This window comes from Neltuma alba, unplaced genomic scaffold (genome assembly GCF_004799145.2).
Source record: "Neltuma alba isolate B1F8T4 unplaced genomic scaffold, ASM479914v2 tig00011970_pilon, whole genome shotgun sequence".
Lineage (NCBI taxonomy): Eukaryota > Viridiplantae > Streptophyta > Magnoliopsida > Fabales > Fabaceae > Neltuma > Neltuma alba.
In genome coordinates, this window is record NW_021636545.1 from 158,257 (window position 1) to 173,371 (window position 15,115).

General features: G+C 36.7%; 3 protein-coding genes across 5 annotated transcripts; 2 read left to right on the top strand and 1 right to left on the bottom strand.

The window, feature by feature from the left end:
- Positions 1–1,151: 1,151 nt before the first annotated feature.
- LOC114720223 (mitotic checkpoint serine/threonine-protein kinase BUB1-like) lies at positions 1,152–5,516 on the bottom strand. The gene is made up of 14 exons (XM_028905850.1): positions 5,404–5,516; positions 5,177–5,324; positions 4,623–4,780; positions 4,438–4,528; positions 4,054–4,164; positions 3,853–3,940; positions 3,409–3,512; positions 3,250–3,321; positions 3,077–3,166; positions 2,844–3,001; positions 2,011–2,065; positions 1,804–1,938; positions 1,605–1,726; positions 1,152–1,415 (listed from the first exon to the last, which is right to left on the bottom strand). The coding sequence occupies exons 1-14, from the start codon at positions 5,475–5,477 to the stop codon at positions 1,226–1,228; spliced, it is 1,596 nt and encodes a 531-aa protein (XP_028761683.1). The 5' UTR covers positions 5,478–5,516; the 3' UTR covers positions 1,152–1,225.
- Positions 5,517–6,455: 939 nt separating this feature from the next.
- LOC114720227 (squamosa promoter-binding protein 1-like) lies at positions 6,456–7,874 on the top strand. 2 transcript variants are annotated; one of them, XM_028905854.1, is made up of 2 exons: positions 6,456–6,995; positions 7,417–7,874. In XM_028905854.1, the coding sequence occupies exons 1-2, from the start codon at positions 6,700–6,702 to the stop codon at positions 7,610–7,612; spliced, it is 492 nt and encodes a 163-aa protein (XP_028761687.1). In that variant the 5' UTR covers positions 6,456–6,699; the 3' UTR covers positions 7,613–7,874. The 2 variants fall into 2 exon arrangements, with proteins under 2 accessions (XP_028761687.1, XP_028761688.1); XM_028905855.1 differs by having other exon boundaries at positions 7,462–7,874.
- Positions 7,875–12,436: 4,562 nt separating this feature from the next.
- On the top strand, positions 12,437–14,940 carry LOC114720225 (probable protein phosphatase 2C 58). Of its 2 annotated transcripts, none has more exons than XM_028905852.1 (5): positions 12,437–12,518; positions 13,227–13,475; positions 13,718–13,994; positions 14,250–14,404; positions 14,515–14,940. In XM_028905852.1, the coding sequence occupies exons 1-5, from the start codon at positions 12,486–12,488 to the stop codon at positions 14,650–14,652; spliced, it is 852 nt and encodes a 283-aa protein (XP_028761685.1). In that variant the 5' UTR covers positions 12,437–12,485; the 3' UTR covers positions 14,653–14,940. The 2 variants fall into 2 exon arrangements, with proteins under 2 accessions (XP_028761685.1, XP_028761686.1); XM_028905853.1 differs by lacking the exon at positions 12,437–12,518 and adding an exon at positions 12,541–12,595.
- Positions 14,941–15,115: the final 175 nt, after the last annotated feature.

Below are 15,115 nucleotides of genomic sequence, written 5' to 3' on the forward strand. Positions count from 1 at the left end.
CTGCGTGAATTGCCATGATTTTGAAGAAAATAAAATTTGTAGTTCAATAATCAGTTTTAACAAATATTAATAGCTATTATAATGATTATTTTGATCACAAACAATCAAAAGGAAAAGTTCTAGAACAGAACAAGGCACAAATTAAAGATTCCTTTCTCACTAGGTATATATTTTTCAATTAAAGAAAATGTCACTAGGCACTAGGTGTATAGTTAAGTCCGCATATGTAAACTTGACAAGTAAATGTAATAATTTCACCAAGAGTGTATTTAATAATATCATCATTCTAAGGAAATAGATATTTGTAGTACTCAAAATTTTTTTCAATTGAAGTGCATGTGCAAATACCAATTTTCTAATTTTGGATCGAGGATGTCTTTAGCTTCCAATTTGCAAAACCCAGTTTCCTAAAAGTAACTTTTTTTGGGTTTGCAAAACCCGGTTCTGGCTGGAACATTTTATTTTGTATAAGTCAATTTTTTCAAGTCACCTAAACAAGCATTATCAAAGCTGGGTTTTACAAAATTCAATTTGAACATTCATAAGTGTAACCAAATGCACACAGAAGTTGTAGAGCCAAATTAAAGCATGGTAGCTAGCAATATCATCATGAAAGCGAAATGCTTTAGCTGAATTCACGCCACCTCACTGGGGCATGCAGATCTGTTGTAATATTGCATGCCGAATGTCACGTACAAGGCCTCACCGCCAATAAATGAAAAATCATATTTTCCATAGAGCCTATACGGCTTCCCAACATTTTCATAACTATACACGAATGGGGGCTATTGGGCACCATTGAAACACGAACACTTGTCACTTCCTGTTGGAATCAAGCTAGTGTGAGGGTACTGAACAAAAGATTCAAACACGATGCAAATTATGCAATAGGTCTTTAGTATTATTATTTTAGTCATTGGTTTCGAAAAGCTAGCGAGATTTCTAATAAACAACACAAGTACAGTGGAACTTTTACCCTAGAAAGATGAAATTGATACACGATCGGACCAGTTTACTTTACATTTGCGTACAACCTCAAATAAAACGCCCAAATGGAGATCATTACATGCCTCCTCAAACTACAAACAAGAGGAATGAACATCATGATTGACATTATAAAAAAAGATACGATGCTTCTTTTTTTTTGTTTTGGATTAAAAAGGGTGTGCATTATGCACTCAACATGCTGCAAGAGGATTGCAGTAAAGGCTATATGGTATGTACACTAAGCAGAACACAAGGAAGACCTTTGCTTCACCAGTAACTCCTTTAGCTTCTTTATAAGCTGCGGATTGGAGCCCATATATTCCTCGAAGGACTTTCTCAACTCCTGCAGCAACCTTCTATCATCATTGCCAGGGTATTGGTTTAACATCTTGGTAAAGAAAGTCTTCCAGAGCTCAACGTTCCAGTAACTGGTATCCAACAAGCAAGATATAAGAATGAAAGAGGAAGTAGACTGCCAAAGGAAGTAACTGCTGAAACTGACCTTCAGGAAGATGGGAATTAACGGAGTTTTCACCCAACTTCTTTTTTGAAACGAATTACAAATTCATATAAAACAGAAGTAACAATTTCCTACTGCTAGATGTTGAGGAATGTACCGTTTAAACGGCAATCTGGGTAGATAAACGTGGCCTCCATCGGATGATTCTTTTTTGACAATCTCCATATAAGCATTATGCAACATCAAGTGGACAACAGCACAAAGGCCATATGCGTCTACCTGTCAGCAGGCAGCATTGAACTGTGAGGGCATTCCAAAATGAGAGCATTTGCTTACCACTTCAAAAAGAGACTGACCTGAAATTTCCATGTTCTCTTCTCTTGCATCTCAATGCAACGAAACCCAGAAGTTCTGCAGTCTCCATTAAACACTGTGTGATCCGTAAAGAGGCGTAGATCGATTCCTCTTCCCCAGTCAACAAGGCAAAGACCCTGCATGACAAAATCCTTGAATAATGAATACAATTACAATTAAATAGAGATTATTGCGGAGAAAAAACTGACCTGATCACGCCAAGGACCACTTCTGTTCAAAAAATCATCTTCTTGAAGGATACCACTGTGAAATTGCAAGAAATGTAAAAAGAACTATCAACAAAATTTTAAGATCGTGTAAGCAACTTGACGCACTGGCTATTTAGAATATGCTAACCATATAAATGCTTACTAAAATAAAATATTGGAAACATTTCCTTCATTTCATAAATTTTCTTCTCAATCGACCATGACATCAATATTTTCCATTATACATAAACTAATGTTAACACAAACCCAATAAAATCTCGCGGCTTTGCAGGCCACTATAAAGCTATAGCTCTTGGACCAAAATTCTCTTAGTTCCCCGATTTTCAATCTTTTCAAGTTCTCTTTTCCGATCTTGCGCACAAACACACACACTATCTCTAGGATCACGCTATTAAAAATAAAATGACATCCAAATTCGCATTAAATATCATTGTATTGTACAAAACCAAACCTATTCTTCCCCATTAGGTGCATTCTGTATTACAGTGATGCTTCTTCCATCGCGGCAGAGGAAGTTTTAGCGTATGCCGAGGTCCTATAGTCATGCGGATGCAGCAAATTGATGCTACTAACTAGTGGGCACAAAGTCTGTACTTTACATAACTGAATCGTGCCTTTAAATTTGGAATGAAAAACATTTAAAACCACACTTGATGCAAACAAGCCAAAGGGTAAAAAGGAATAATTGCAAAGAATAGTTAACAAATTCATGGTATTAGAATTCAGATTATTCAAGCAGGAGCCATGCCCTTAATATGTGCCTCGATATATTTCTCCTACGAAAAGTCATTAAGTAGCGCATACGTTGTTACCTAGCGTAGCGAATAAGCAGGTTATCTGGCTTGAAATCACCATGAATTATGCCAACATCGTGTAATGTCTCAAGCATATGTAGCATTTCTATAGTGTAATAAATGCACAGCACTTCTTCCATGAATTTCCCCAGGACCGCATATGAATTTATGACATCCTGCGTGATATTTTATGAAAATATTACTACTTTGGGATGAACCGGAAAGAGGAGCAAATTATGAAAACAACTGACCTGTAATGTCCCATGAGCTAAATAGTCACAGATGAGTACGCTACAGTCAGAATAGATATGAATTCTATGGGCAAAGCCATAGCTTGGTCTCTGATAAAAATACGTGTCATCAATTCACAATAAGTATTTGTTCAATGAAATGGCAGGTCGATGGCGTAATGGAAAGGACATACTTCACTCTCTAAGATACGTTGATCAAGCAGACGATAGATGTAAAATTCCCAAGGGAATGCTGGTTTTTGGATCTGCAATTTAACGTTGAATTTTCAGTCTGATGAAACAATCGGTCCGCATCAGGGAAAAAACTATTTTCAATTAGGTAAATCAATCACCTTCAGTGCGACAACTTCATCGGGATTACTATTAACATATGCCTTGTATACTTGAGCAAAACCACCTTGTCCGGCACAACCCTTGATTTGATACTTCTTTCCACCTTTAAATTTCACAACAACAATATTCGAAAGCAACGGCATCCTTAATATAGGGAACTGAACATGTATACGTTGGGGAAATAATTGAAACGCCAACTGATAATTTACATTAGAAGGGTGGCTTAGAATCACCGCATCTAACAAATTTTTCGGGTTAATTTACTCCTGGCAATCATTAGTTTTGCAAAAGGTTCCATATCCTTTATAAATATAAGAGTGCAGCTGAGGAAATAAACAAGCAAGCCCGTAAAGATGGCTCTGCTACTAGATCCTATTTATGCAATGAAAGCTGAAAAACAGTGAGAATGATATTCAGATGATATATATGATTTAGAAAATAACCTATCTCCACAATTTTATTCCTTGATGAATTCTTCAAAGAAGATAAGGCAACTTTTCCGGCGTAAGCTTTGTTACTTGAATGATACCCCTGAAATGTATAAAGTACAAAATAGAAGTCTTAGTACTTTTCCAATGAAAACTAGTTCTGTCTGATTTAATAATACAAATAAATGTAAACAACAAACTTATAAAATGTCTGACATCAAATTTTGTGATCAAAGCACGTATCCTCTTCAATAGATCATTCATGATTGAGGGGCTCCATGGATTGATGGCGCCGTTTTCAAATTTCATGGATCCATTGTCGTCTATCTGAAATATAATAATAGACAAGAATTTTTAAGGTTGTCAATGCAGTCACGCAAGTAAACTTTAAAACCGAAGAGGCATAATGGTGATTAAGTATGAGACAGAGAAACTAAAGAACAAACGGTATGTTATTTTCATGGCGTATGCAGCACAAATTGAAATCAATGACATAGCCTATAAAGTCGCAATCTTTTGGATTTTCCTTGTGATATGATTCCAGTTTGGCTCTTTCTTATTATTATTATTTTCAGAAAAGAACTGTTCCAATATTCATACCTTCTGACGTTGAGCAACAGTCACTATTTCAGATATTCTATTGAGGAACAACTTATGCGCTTTCTTTAACCATTCAATTGGTTCTGCATTCCTAGTCCAAAAAATAATAATTAAAACCATTGCAGCAGAACTTGTGATAACAAATCAAGCAGGTACTGCTGGCTGCAGGTAGACCCATCACTGACCTGGAGATGCCAAGCTGATAGACCGTGTGAGCGTCGTGCAATCTCCCTTTGGATTCAAAAAAATATGCAGACCATACATAAAGTGAAGAATGGTTGGCACATACATTACTATCCAGCAATTCTTTGAACACATTATTAAAATCCTGACTAGCATCCATCTATCAAAAACGAGAAAATCAAGCTAAGCTCTCCGATATTCTTAAGCAACCAGTATGCAAGCAGCCAAAGGAAAAAATGAAGAAGTAATTTGTGCTTGGTCAAAAGAAGAAGAAGAAGTGATTTGTGGAGAGAAAATCATGATGACATTGGCACATGCTAAAGAAAGCGAAGCTTCATAGAGAAGCCAAGTTAACTCATGAAATAGCTCTTAGTTTTGCAACAATCTTCCCTAAATCAGTCAGACACCGAAAGGCTTTCAAATAAATTATATTTAAAGAGAGGTAATGTGAAACTGAATGAAGACAAATGGAAGCTAAACAAGCATCAAGGATTTGAATGGAATATCAATAAAATGGAGATAAATAAAAAGTAAAAACGAAAGATTCACAAATTACATATAGGAGCCAAATCTTAAGAAATCTAATGTCATTGCTGTACTGGACATTGTGCTTGAACTTTCTGACGCAATCTTGTAGAAGGGTTACGAGACCCAAATTGGATGTTCGGCCGGAGATGGGATCTTCAAGAGCTTCCCTAATGGACCTAAATTCACAAATGATTAGAAGTTTACGAGACCCAAACCCAGCGTGATTGTGCCAATGTTACAGAAAAGGAGGAGTACCGAAGGAAAGGTAACAGAGGATCCTGAGCATCTTCGCTGACTCGGGAAATTAGGAAATTATCGATCATCGTCATCCTGCTCGTGGAACTGGAAATTGAAAATGTCTGCGTTTTGTGAAGCTGAGCAACTGAGAACTGAGATGAAGCCGGGAAGGCGGGAACCGCCGAATTTTGAATGGGGCTCTTTTCTTGAAATATGTTTTTTTGTCCATAAGCATAATATCCAAAAAACCCTGGGCCTCCGAATCATGGCCCACCATGATGTCCAATGGGCTAAAACCACACGAGGCTGAATTAACCGTGACTCCGCAATTTTCAATGGAATGTGCTCCCATTGACTTCTTTTGACTTATAATTTAAAAAAAAAAGAGAGAAGGAAACTAAATAATTCTGACAGTATATTTTAAAAAAATGTCGTCAGAAAAAAATTCATATATTATATTATCTTCTCTTTTTTAATTTCACACGCAGTTGATTTGAAAAGATTGAAGGAGAGTCCGTCATGAATGTAAAAGCTAGGAAATTCTACAGCTATATCCACCACGAAAAAGAGAAAAATTCAAATTCCTGAAACAAGCTTTCCAGGAAGAGGCCGGGGGTCACGCAATCGTAAATCCTCGTCCCTACCACTATCTCTAGAGGACAGAGACATATCCTCATCCTTCCGTTGCAAACCCAAACGTACTTAACACGTTTCACTTCTTCATTGGCCCCGTGAAACACTTTTAACCTACAGCCAACCATATTCTGCCACCTCACCCGGTTTCTCCCTTCGTAGCCTCATCGAGCAGCATGGGATCTGGACCCTTAAGATGCCGCCTGCACAACCAACCACACACGTACACTCACTCGTCCTCCCAACAATCTCCGGGGGGCCCACCACTTCACGGGGATGCTTCTCTCCTCCTCCTCGGTTTAATTTCTAGTTTCCTACATTCTGCGGCATCCAAATATTTTGCAGTTCCTGTAAATGATTCGGCCATTTGGAAAACAGACAAAATTGAAGGTTTAAGTCTAACGCTAATGATCAAAGCAGTTTTGTTTTCGTATTAAAAATAGCTTTTTTTACCGCGCATGTAATTGATCTGGTCTCTCTCGAGGCACAAATCCGTGTTGCCGCGTGCTTATTGCTTGCTTTTTTTCACCCGTCTTCCCCCATGGACGTACAATTACAAGAAGAAAATTAATGGAGCAGCTGGGGCACACTCCTATCTCGCTTTTTCTCTCAATATAATTCCCCCTCCTCCTCAAACTAACCACCTTGTTTCCTTCTGGATCTCCCTCTCTCGAGGCCTGAATGGATGAGACTAAACCAAAGACGGTGGTGGAGAGGGAGGCCTTGGGGGGTTACGAGGAGAAGAAAAATGGATTCTTCTGGGGGGAAGATGACCAGAGGAAGAAAGTGTCCGTCAAGAAAGGGTCTGCCGGCGGCGGAGGAAGTGGTATGCGGTGTTGCCAGGCGGAGAACTGCTCTGCGGAGCTCAGTGATGCGAAGCCGTATCATAAGAGGCACAAGGTGTGCGAATATCATGCCAAGGCTCAGGAAGTGGTCGTTTGCGGCATCCGACAACGTTTTTGCCAGCAATGCAGCAGGTTCGGGGAGGTTCGACTTTTGGGTTTTCATCCCATTTCTTTCTCTGTTACTTCTATATACTCTTGTGTCTTGTCTGGGTTTCTCATGGTTGCTATATTTTGGTTCATTTATACTCAGAGGAATATAATGATCTTCAAATTCAAAGGTTCCTGTTTTAACTTATTCTCGTGTCCCCCGTTGGGATGCTTTCTTCATCATGATTTGGGGAGGAAATATTCTTCAGAACATATCGGCTTGTCTTGTTTTTTCAGCATTGTGTCAGAAACATAGTATTAGGTCTAGTACTCCACTGATTGGAATCTTCCGTCATGCAGTTCTCTGTTGATTCAAGTTGATATTATATATAATATATTATATAACACATGTGGATATGCATCGCGCAATACGATATTTTAGTGGGGTTTTTTAATTGATGAGCAGATTCCATGAGTTGGGTGAGTTTGATGAGACGAAAAGGAGTTGCAGGAGGCGTTTGGCTGGGCACAACGAACGACGAAGGAAGAACTCAGTGGGTGAGGCTCAGGCAGAAGGGTCGGGCCAGAAAAGAACAGGAACTCATCAGCTGAAGGACGGGGTTTGTGGTGATGATAGAACCAGAATCCAGATCACTATATAAAAGAGAATGCCCTCTTTGAAATATTTTCCCAAATAAGATGAGAATGCGATATCATTCCATTTAATTGCTTGCTTTTCTATTAAAGCATGCTCTCTCTCTTCTGTCATCCCTGGGCATGTGTTCTCTAATTGCTCCTAATTTGTATGCGTTTAGATCAAAGACTAGTGTATCAAACAGGGCAATAACATTATTCCTTCACTGGACTTACTGTTGCCAATCTATCAGCAGAGATTATTATTATGATTATGAACTTCTTGTTCTACTCATTGTGTTCAGTCTTTATAAACGCTTTCCGTATATTGCTTTTCCCTCCTTCATCATGCTTTATCCTGCACTTCCACCAGAGAAATTAGACTGGTTTAGCCATTTTGGATTGTCTGGTGAGCTCAATGCTAAAGGGTTATTGTCCGGTCCATGATCATTTAGACTCTGATCAGAGCCATTGTTATGTTATTGACCGGCTTTAGTTCACTCAAATTCACTCGCATGTACTTGATGAGGAGATCATGATCATTTCAGTCGCATATACTAGATTTTATATTTATGTCCCAAGTTAGTAGCTCACTAGTACGTTGTTAACTGGATAGAGAAGTTTTAAATTTTACTTTGTGCTGAAATTTCTCGGACTGTTGAATGCTTTGCATCGACCACATGACTATTTTTATTAATTTTTATATTTAGAATCGGAATGGTATTGGAAGAAAAAATCTTGTCGGCGATGCAGGCATGGGTAAAATGTGCGTCCAGCGAAGGAGGAGAGCGAACGTGCCTTTGTATGCTAATAAACCAAGAATGAACAGGAAAACGTCTTCTCTTCCCGGCCGCTTGAGCGTAGGGCCACTTCGTGTCTTTTAATACTCCTCCGGTCCTAATTATAAGACCCAATTGACTTATTTGAGGAGATTAAGGAAGTAAGTTAAGTTGGTTATTTATAATAAATAAATGTTGTCATTCCTAAAATATCCTTGCTAATTAAGTATATTGGCTAAAACTATCATTATTAGAAGGATTATCTTGGAAAAAAATGCATAAATATAAGAGACAAAATGGATTGGGTCTTATAATTAGGATCAAATAAAAAGTCAAATTGGATCTTATAATAAGGACCGGAGGAGTAATTTATAGTACTGTATTGTAGTTTAATTTTAATCTTCTAATTGTTAAATCATTTTTTAATTTATAATATTTCTATTTTATTATTATTCTTCATACCAAAATGTCATGCACATGCCAATAATTCACCCAGATCAAAGCATCAGTTTCCCACCTGCTTGTGTCCATATAGGAAGACTGTTATGTTTTGGTTTTATCAAATTTTGAGTAAAAACACAGGCGGAGGAACAACAATGCAAATGCAGGGAAGCACCCTTTTTCAATTTACTCAAGGACTTTCAATGAAATTAATAAATTTATAAATCAATTAAGTTAATCTCTCGAATGGTGGAAGCCTAAAGACTCGGGAGGGAGACGTTGCTGGGTATCTGAACAAATCCAGCTAATAGGATCACGTATATTTATTATGAAGGCCCTCTAAGCCTTTTTTTTTTTAATTTTTTTTCTCGATATCCTGAGCCAAGACTATCTTCCAAACACATCAACAGATTCAGACTAAACCGGAACGTACCGTGGAGGTCCCAAAGGGGCATTAGTGCTGGCTACGATTCCTGCTGCGTACACATCCCCATATCAAACCTGGGACGGATGCTACAGCAACCCAAGTACCTGCCACTTGTGCTGGGTCTCGTGGTTAAGGCCCTCTAAGCCTTTAATGCATCATCAATTAGATGACAAAGCCAGATGGTAGCTGCAGAGAAAGTGACGGGGAGGAAATGGACGAAATTTTTCACGCCATACATGCTGTGTCAAATCAAAAACCTCGAAACTTAATTGAGGAAATGATGGTGAATTCATTCATTTTTTTAATTAGTTAATAATAATATTATTATTTTATAATATGTCAAATCTCATCGGTTAAAGTTTAGATCTAATAATGAATACTATCCCCGAACTTAATTATAAGAGCTAGTTGACTAATTTAAGAAGATTAAAAAAATAAGTTAAAGTAATTATTTATAATAAATAGGTGTTGTCTTTTTCAAAATATCATTGCTAATCAAGTTTATCAGCTAGAACTACTATTATTAAATGGACTATCTTAGGAAATAATACATAAATATGAGAGACAAAATGTATTAGAGTCTTGTAATTACAATCAAAATAAAAATCAAATAAGATCATATATTAAAAACTGAAGATAGTAACTTGTTTCTTTCGGGAACGAAGGGTACCTAGGTTCCTTTGTTTAATTTTGCCATTGGAAAAAGCCAGTCCATAGTCTAAGGATTGGTCAAAATTATGAGGAAAAAAGACAGAATTCAGTTGTTTGGTGAATTTCGGTAATTCAAATGCGTGTGGGTTAATTAACAAAATCCGCCCGCGGGTATTAGATGAGATCAACCAGAAGCGCAGACAAATATATATGCAGCTACGCAGCACTGCAGAATTGGAGACTACGTTGATTAAAGGGATCTCCAGATGTATATGCATAAAGTCAACTTTACCCCCGCCTTCAATTTGCCAAAATCAGTTAGCATAAAAATTACTTTCGCTAACATTAATCCAAACAAGCTTGTTTACGAAGTGTTTGAATGAAACCAAACCATAATTTGAAGAATAGTTTTTAGAAAATAAATTTTCAGAATAGATTTTGAAAGAATAAATTTTGTAAAAAAATAATTTTGATAAAGTGAAAATATTTGAGTGGTTGTTATCATAATCATTTTTTCCTGTGCAAATTACAAAAATGGACATAAGTTAATATAATAATTATAAGAAAAAGATTTTGTTTTTTAAAAATAATCTATTTTTAAATAATAAGTTGTATATAAAAAGTATAATTAATTAATATTACTTCCGGTCCTTAATATAAGAGCTAACTCGATATTCAATTTGATTTTGAATATAAAATTTTAATCAATTTTATCTCTCATATTTATTCTTTTTTTATATCTTAAACCATGGTTTTATACCTTCAAAAGTATAAAAAAAAAAAAAATTCACTTTATGAAAAACCATGGTTTAACCACGTGATTTTCAATTCAAAAGTGATTTTGCAAAAACTCATAGTGTTTGGCTATTTTTTTTTCGAACCAGGATTTTCAATCAAAAAATGATTTTGTAAAAAATTGATATGTTTCGATAGTTGGATTCCCAAACCATGACTTTCAAACATGTACAGAAACATCTGTACACTTGTAAATTTAAACAGAAATGCTATCTGGCTCGTTCTAATGGACCAGCATAAAAACTAGATGGTTCAGCCCTTAATTATTAAAAAAAAAAAAAAGAGCTCCGCCCAAGCTCATGTTTATCTTGGTAATTGTCAGCCAAAATTCTATAATTAATTATAAATCCAAGGAAATAATTCATCACTCATCACAAGTAATGAATGGTAAATCATTCATTTTCTGGTAAAATGTTAAACTAAACAAAAAAAGGTTCTTGTTTTTCTTGGGTATTTTCTCAGAGTTACGAATCACAATCACAGCAGCATCATGCCTTTGGAATACACAGGCCTTTCTGATGCATTGTATATAGACACGAACACATATCTTGTTTATCCAGCCTTTCACATGTAACTGATACTGTATCTGCATGCATTTACATGTATTATAAACTCCTCGCTCTTAATTACATGGTACTTTCAATATGTTTTATACAGGTTAAATAAAATTTTAAACCGTATTAACTCTGTCTTAAAATATAATAATTTTTTAATTTTGTTCATGAGTTGTGTGTGTAGAGTAGATCATGGTTTTGTTATAACTGGTTTCGGTTTGGATAAAGAAGTCTAACTAAAAATATTTGAGAATGTGACAATTGCATGGTTGGTATCAACTGAACATGTTTCTCGTCCGTGACTCTAAAATGTCAAATTTAACCACGAGATAACAAAAGTGTGGATTAGATGTAAAAGTACAATGCATTTTTTTTTTTCCCACAGAAGACTACATAGAAATTTGTTGCATAAAGTAAAAATCTGGATCCTTACGAAACCTTCTCATATGATACAATTATGCATCAGCAGCCAACCAATCCAGCACATCGTTCAAAAGAAGCGTTCTCTCTTTTCCCTCATTAAAGTAATCCCTTTGATCATTTCCCCGCCAGGTGGCTGCTAATGACCGACTCAAGCCATCAACCACACCACCTCATGATTGATTATGATGGTATCCAACCACGTCTCTGTAATCAAATCCCCTGTTTTTTTTAATTAATCCCCTGTCATTAAAAATCACGAACATTTTAATTTTTGATCATTTTTACTTGGTTCATGAAAGGATATTAATATTTTATACTTAAACAGTACCGAGTGGTTCAGTTGAATAAGTAGAAGGCTTAAAAAAACTAATTAGATACTCCTCAAGTTCTAAATATAAGACCTTTATAAATATACGACCCTTATACAAGTATAAGGGTCTTATATTTAGGATCAGAGGAGTAATTCATTTTTTCTGTAATAAAGAGCAAAAGAAAGAAAGAGAAATTTTGTTTTGTGTATCGGAAAAATTTTCCATGAACCCAAACAGAACCAAAGAAGGAAGTGGGAAAGAAGCAAGGGCGATATATGTTGTGAAAGCGAAAAATTGGAGGGCAGAGAAAGAGGACTAATTAATTAAGAAAAGAAAAGAAAAGTCATCCTCGAGAACGCGTTCCTTTTCAAATAACGCGGTCTATAAAATGTTAAAGCAACCCGGTTGTCACGTGCTTCCAAGTCAAAGCTTTCTTATTTATACACCTGTCCTCTCTCTCTCATAGATCTTCATTTTCCATCTCTCTCTAGACTCTCAGAATCTCTCGTTGCAATAAAAACATGACTGGCAGGGAAATCCTCATCAAGATGAAGGTAACACGACAGCATCCAATCTTCTTATGCTTAATTAAACGTGCCCAACTGTTCTGATCCTCCCTTCTGTTGAAATGGTAGCAGATTATTAGTGGAATTTGTTCATGTTTCTTTTCTGCAATTGCAATTGCTTACAATATTCTGTAGTTATCTTCAAGTTACAGATTTTTTTTTCAAATGAGTGATGCAGCATGTTTAGCCCTTCGACTAGTTTGATTAACAGTATTCGAAGTTAGAGCTTTACGTTGGCCAAAGACCAGAAATTTAGAGCTTCATCTTTACGTTGTTCATATGGGTTTGTATTCGGATAAGGATTAACTCTCCTTGAAGAACACCACGATAAAATGCTATGTGGTTATATATATCAGGGGCTTTTTTGTGCATTGCATCAGATATGCTTAAGTAGAAAGCTGAAACTGATGGCGACTATTCTTAATGGCATATTAACGTCTAAAATGGTGGCCATAAAGACCTGTGGTAATTTGAAGAAATTTAGATGTTGACCTTCCAATGAGCCGATACTGCCAAAAAAAAATTTTCTTTCAGATTCTTATTCTTTTTCAACATGAAATGACCTTGTACAATTTAATAATCCCTTTTGCTTGCCCTTTCAATATTAAAAGTTGAAGTCCACGAGGCTTCATTTCAATTCCAGAGCTTGGCTTTCAAAGGAATGAAGGCTGAGATTGATTTTACTTTTGCTTGTAGGCCAAGGCTGGGTTTGGGACATCAGCAACTGACACAGGAAAAGGAAAAAGCAAAATGTCAAAGCATATCACACATGGCTTCCACTTAATGAAGGGAAAATCAGGCCATGCTATGGAAGATTATTTAGTTTCAGAATTTAAGCAAGAAAAGGACAAAGAGTTAGGATTGTTTGCTATATTTGATGGCCATTTGGGTCATGATGTTGCAAGCTACTTGCAGAACCACCTTTTTGACAACATCTTGAAACAGGTAATTGTCAGATTATTTCAACTCAGGTGCGTTAACATGGAAAGTAGCTGTTAGGATGTGTTCGGATTGAGGGAAAGGAGGAAATATTTCATTTTAGATGTAATTGAACCTTTGTCTCTCCTCCATTCTCCTTAATCCAAACAAAATCTTAGATTTGGTGTTTTCCATAGTTTTTTTCCCCTTTCTTTTAAACCCGCTTCGCGTGTTCTTCTCTAATGCATTTTTTTCTTCCCTGCAAGCAGCCTGACTTCTGGAATGACCCAGAAAGTGCGGTAAGGAGAGCTTATCTTACAACAGACGAGGAAATATTGGGACAAGCACTTGTCTTGGGACGAGGAGGATCAACTGCAGTAACTGCAATACTGATTAATGGTCAGAAGCTCGTAGTAGGGAATGTTGGAGACTCTCGAGCTGTAATTTGCAAGAATGGAAAGGCAGAGCAACTATCAGTTGATCACGAGCCAAGCAAGGAAAAAAGGTTGATCGAGAGCCGTGGTGGTTTTGTGTCAAACATTCCAGGTAGCCAGCTGTTTGAGATGTTCTTATGATCTTCTGTCAATGTAAAACTCAATTTTTTTTTCCAAATCTAGAAAGTAGTACAGTTAAATCCCCCCCCCCCAAAAAAAATCTAGAAAGTAGTACAATTGCATGAGTTTGAACTGCTGGATCTTTTAATGCCAAGTAATTGACTTGCTGAAAATATTGAGCCCAGTAGTGTTACCTGTACTCTGAATCTGGTTTCTAAGAGCAGTTCTAAATTTCTGATTCTTGCAGGCGACGTCCCTCGTGTGGATGGACAGCTAGCAGTAGCCAGGGCTTTTGGTGATAAGAGCCTGAAGATGCATCTTAGTTCAGAACCTGATGTGGCGATCAAGGAGATAGAAGATGATACAGAATTCCTTATTCTGGCAAGTGATGGAATATGGAAGGTAAAATTTCTAGCCGTTTTCTTACTCTTCTAATCCATGCTTCATATTCTAATACACCTTAGAATTCTCAATCTTCAGTAAAGATTTAGATATTTTGTTGACGTTAACAGGTTGTGTCAAACCAAGAAGCAGTGGAGTCTATTAGACAAATAAAGGATGCTCAGGCTGCAGCGAAGCGTTTGATAGATGAGGCCGTTGCTAGGAAGAGCAAGGATGACATATCCTGCATTGTTGTGAGGTTCCAATGATATGTTCTTGAGACATGAACTTAGGAAGTCACAGCAATCGATTGTGTGTATAAATGTCAGATATGTTTCTACATTTTTCCTCAAGATTCTTTAATATGTATGTCTAAATGAATTAGTTTGGATGGTTGCAACCCCATTACAGGATCTGCTTCATCTGTTTAGGATTTGTTATTTAACCGTAAGATCTTTGTGCTTGAATGTGGCTGGCTTTTAAGTCGCCTATCCTTCTGTTTCTACCCCCTTGGAAAGTGAAAACCAGTGCACAAATAGAAGTTGGTTTAAGTGCTTCTTAGTATGAATAGTTTTTTTTTTTTTTTTGCATAGTGCACTGGGCCAGCTCTTATGTCATGAGAAACTCAACAAATCTAGACTAATCTGGATTCGAAGCATGACAGGAACCGTTAAGGTTAGAATTCCTGATTCCTAGGATGTTGCATTCTCATGTCTTAAACTCCAGACCTAT

What these genes read in the sequence shown, in the direction of transcription:
- LOC114720223 (XM_028905850.1), bottom strand. Translation starts at nt 5,477, where the DNA reads ATGACGATGATCGATAATTTCCTAATTTCCCGAGTCAGCGAAGATGCT. An exon ending in CTTTGATCACAAAATTTGAT is followed by an intron (nt 3,941 to 4,053) that starts GTCAGACATTTT and finishes TATACATTTCAG; the next exon opens with GGGTATCATTCAAGTAACAA. An exon ending in AACGTATCTTAGAGAGTGAA is followed by an intron (nt 3,167 to 3,249) that starts GTATGTCCTTTC and finishes TATTTTTATCAG; the next exon opens with AGACCAAGCTATGGCTTTGC.
- LOC114720227 (XM_028905854.1), top strand. Translation starts at nt 6,700, where the DNA reads ATGGATGAGACTAAACCAAAGACGGTGGTGGAGAGGGAGGCCTTGGGG. An exon ending in TTTTGCCAGCAATGCAGCAG is followed by an intron (nt 6,996 to 7,416) that starts GTTCGGGGAGGT and finishes ATTGATGAGCAG; the next exon opens with ATTCCATGAGTTGGGTGAGT.
- LOC114720225 (XM_028905852.1), top strand. Translation starts at nt 12,486, where the DNA reads ATGACTGGCAGGGAAATCCTCATCAAGATGAAG. An exon ending in TTGACAACATCTTGAAACAG is followed by an intron (nt 13,476 to 13,717) that starts GTAATTGTCAGA and finishes CCCTGCAAGCAG; the next exon opens with CCTGACTTCTGGAATGACCC. An exon ending in CAAGTGATGGAATATGGAAG is followed by an intron (nt 14,405 to 14,514) that starts GTAAAATTTCTA and finishes TGACGTTAACAG; the next exon opens with GTTGTGTCAAACCAAGAAGC.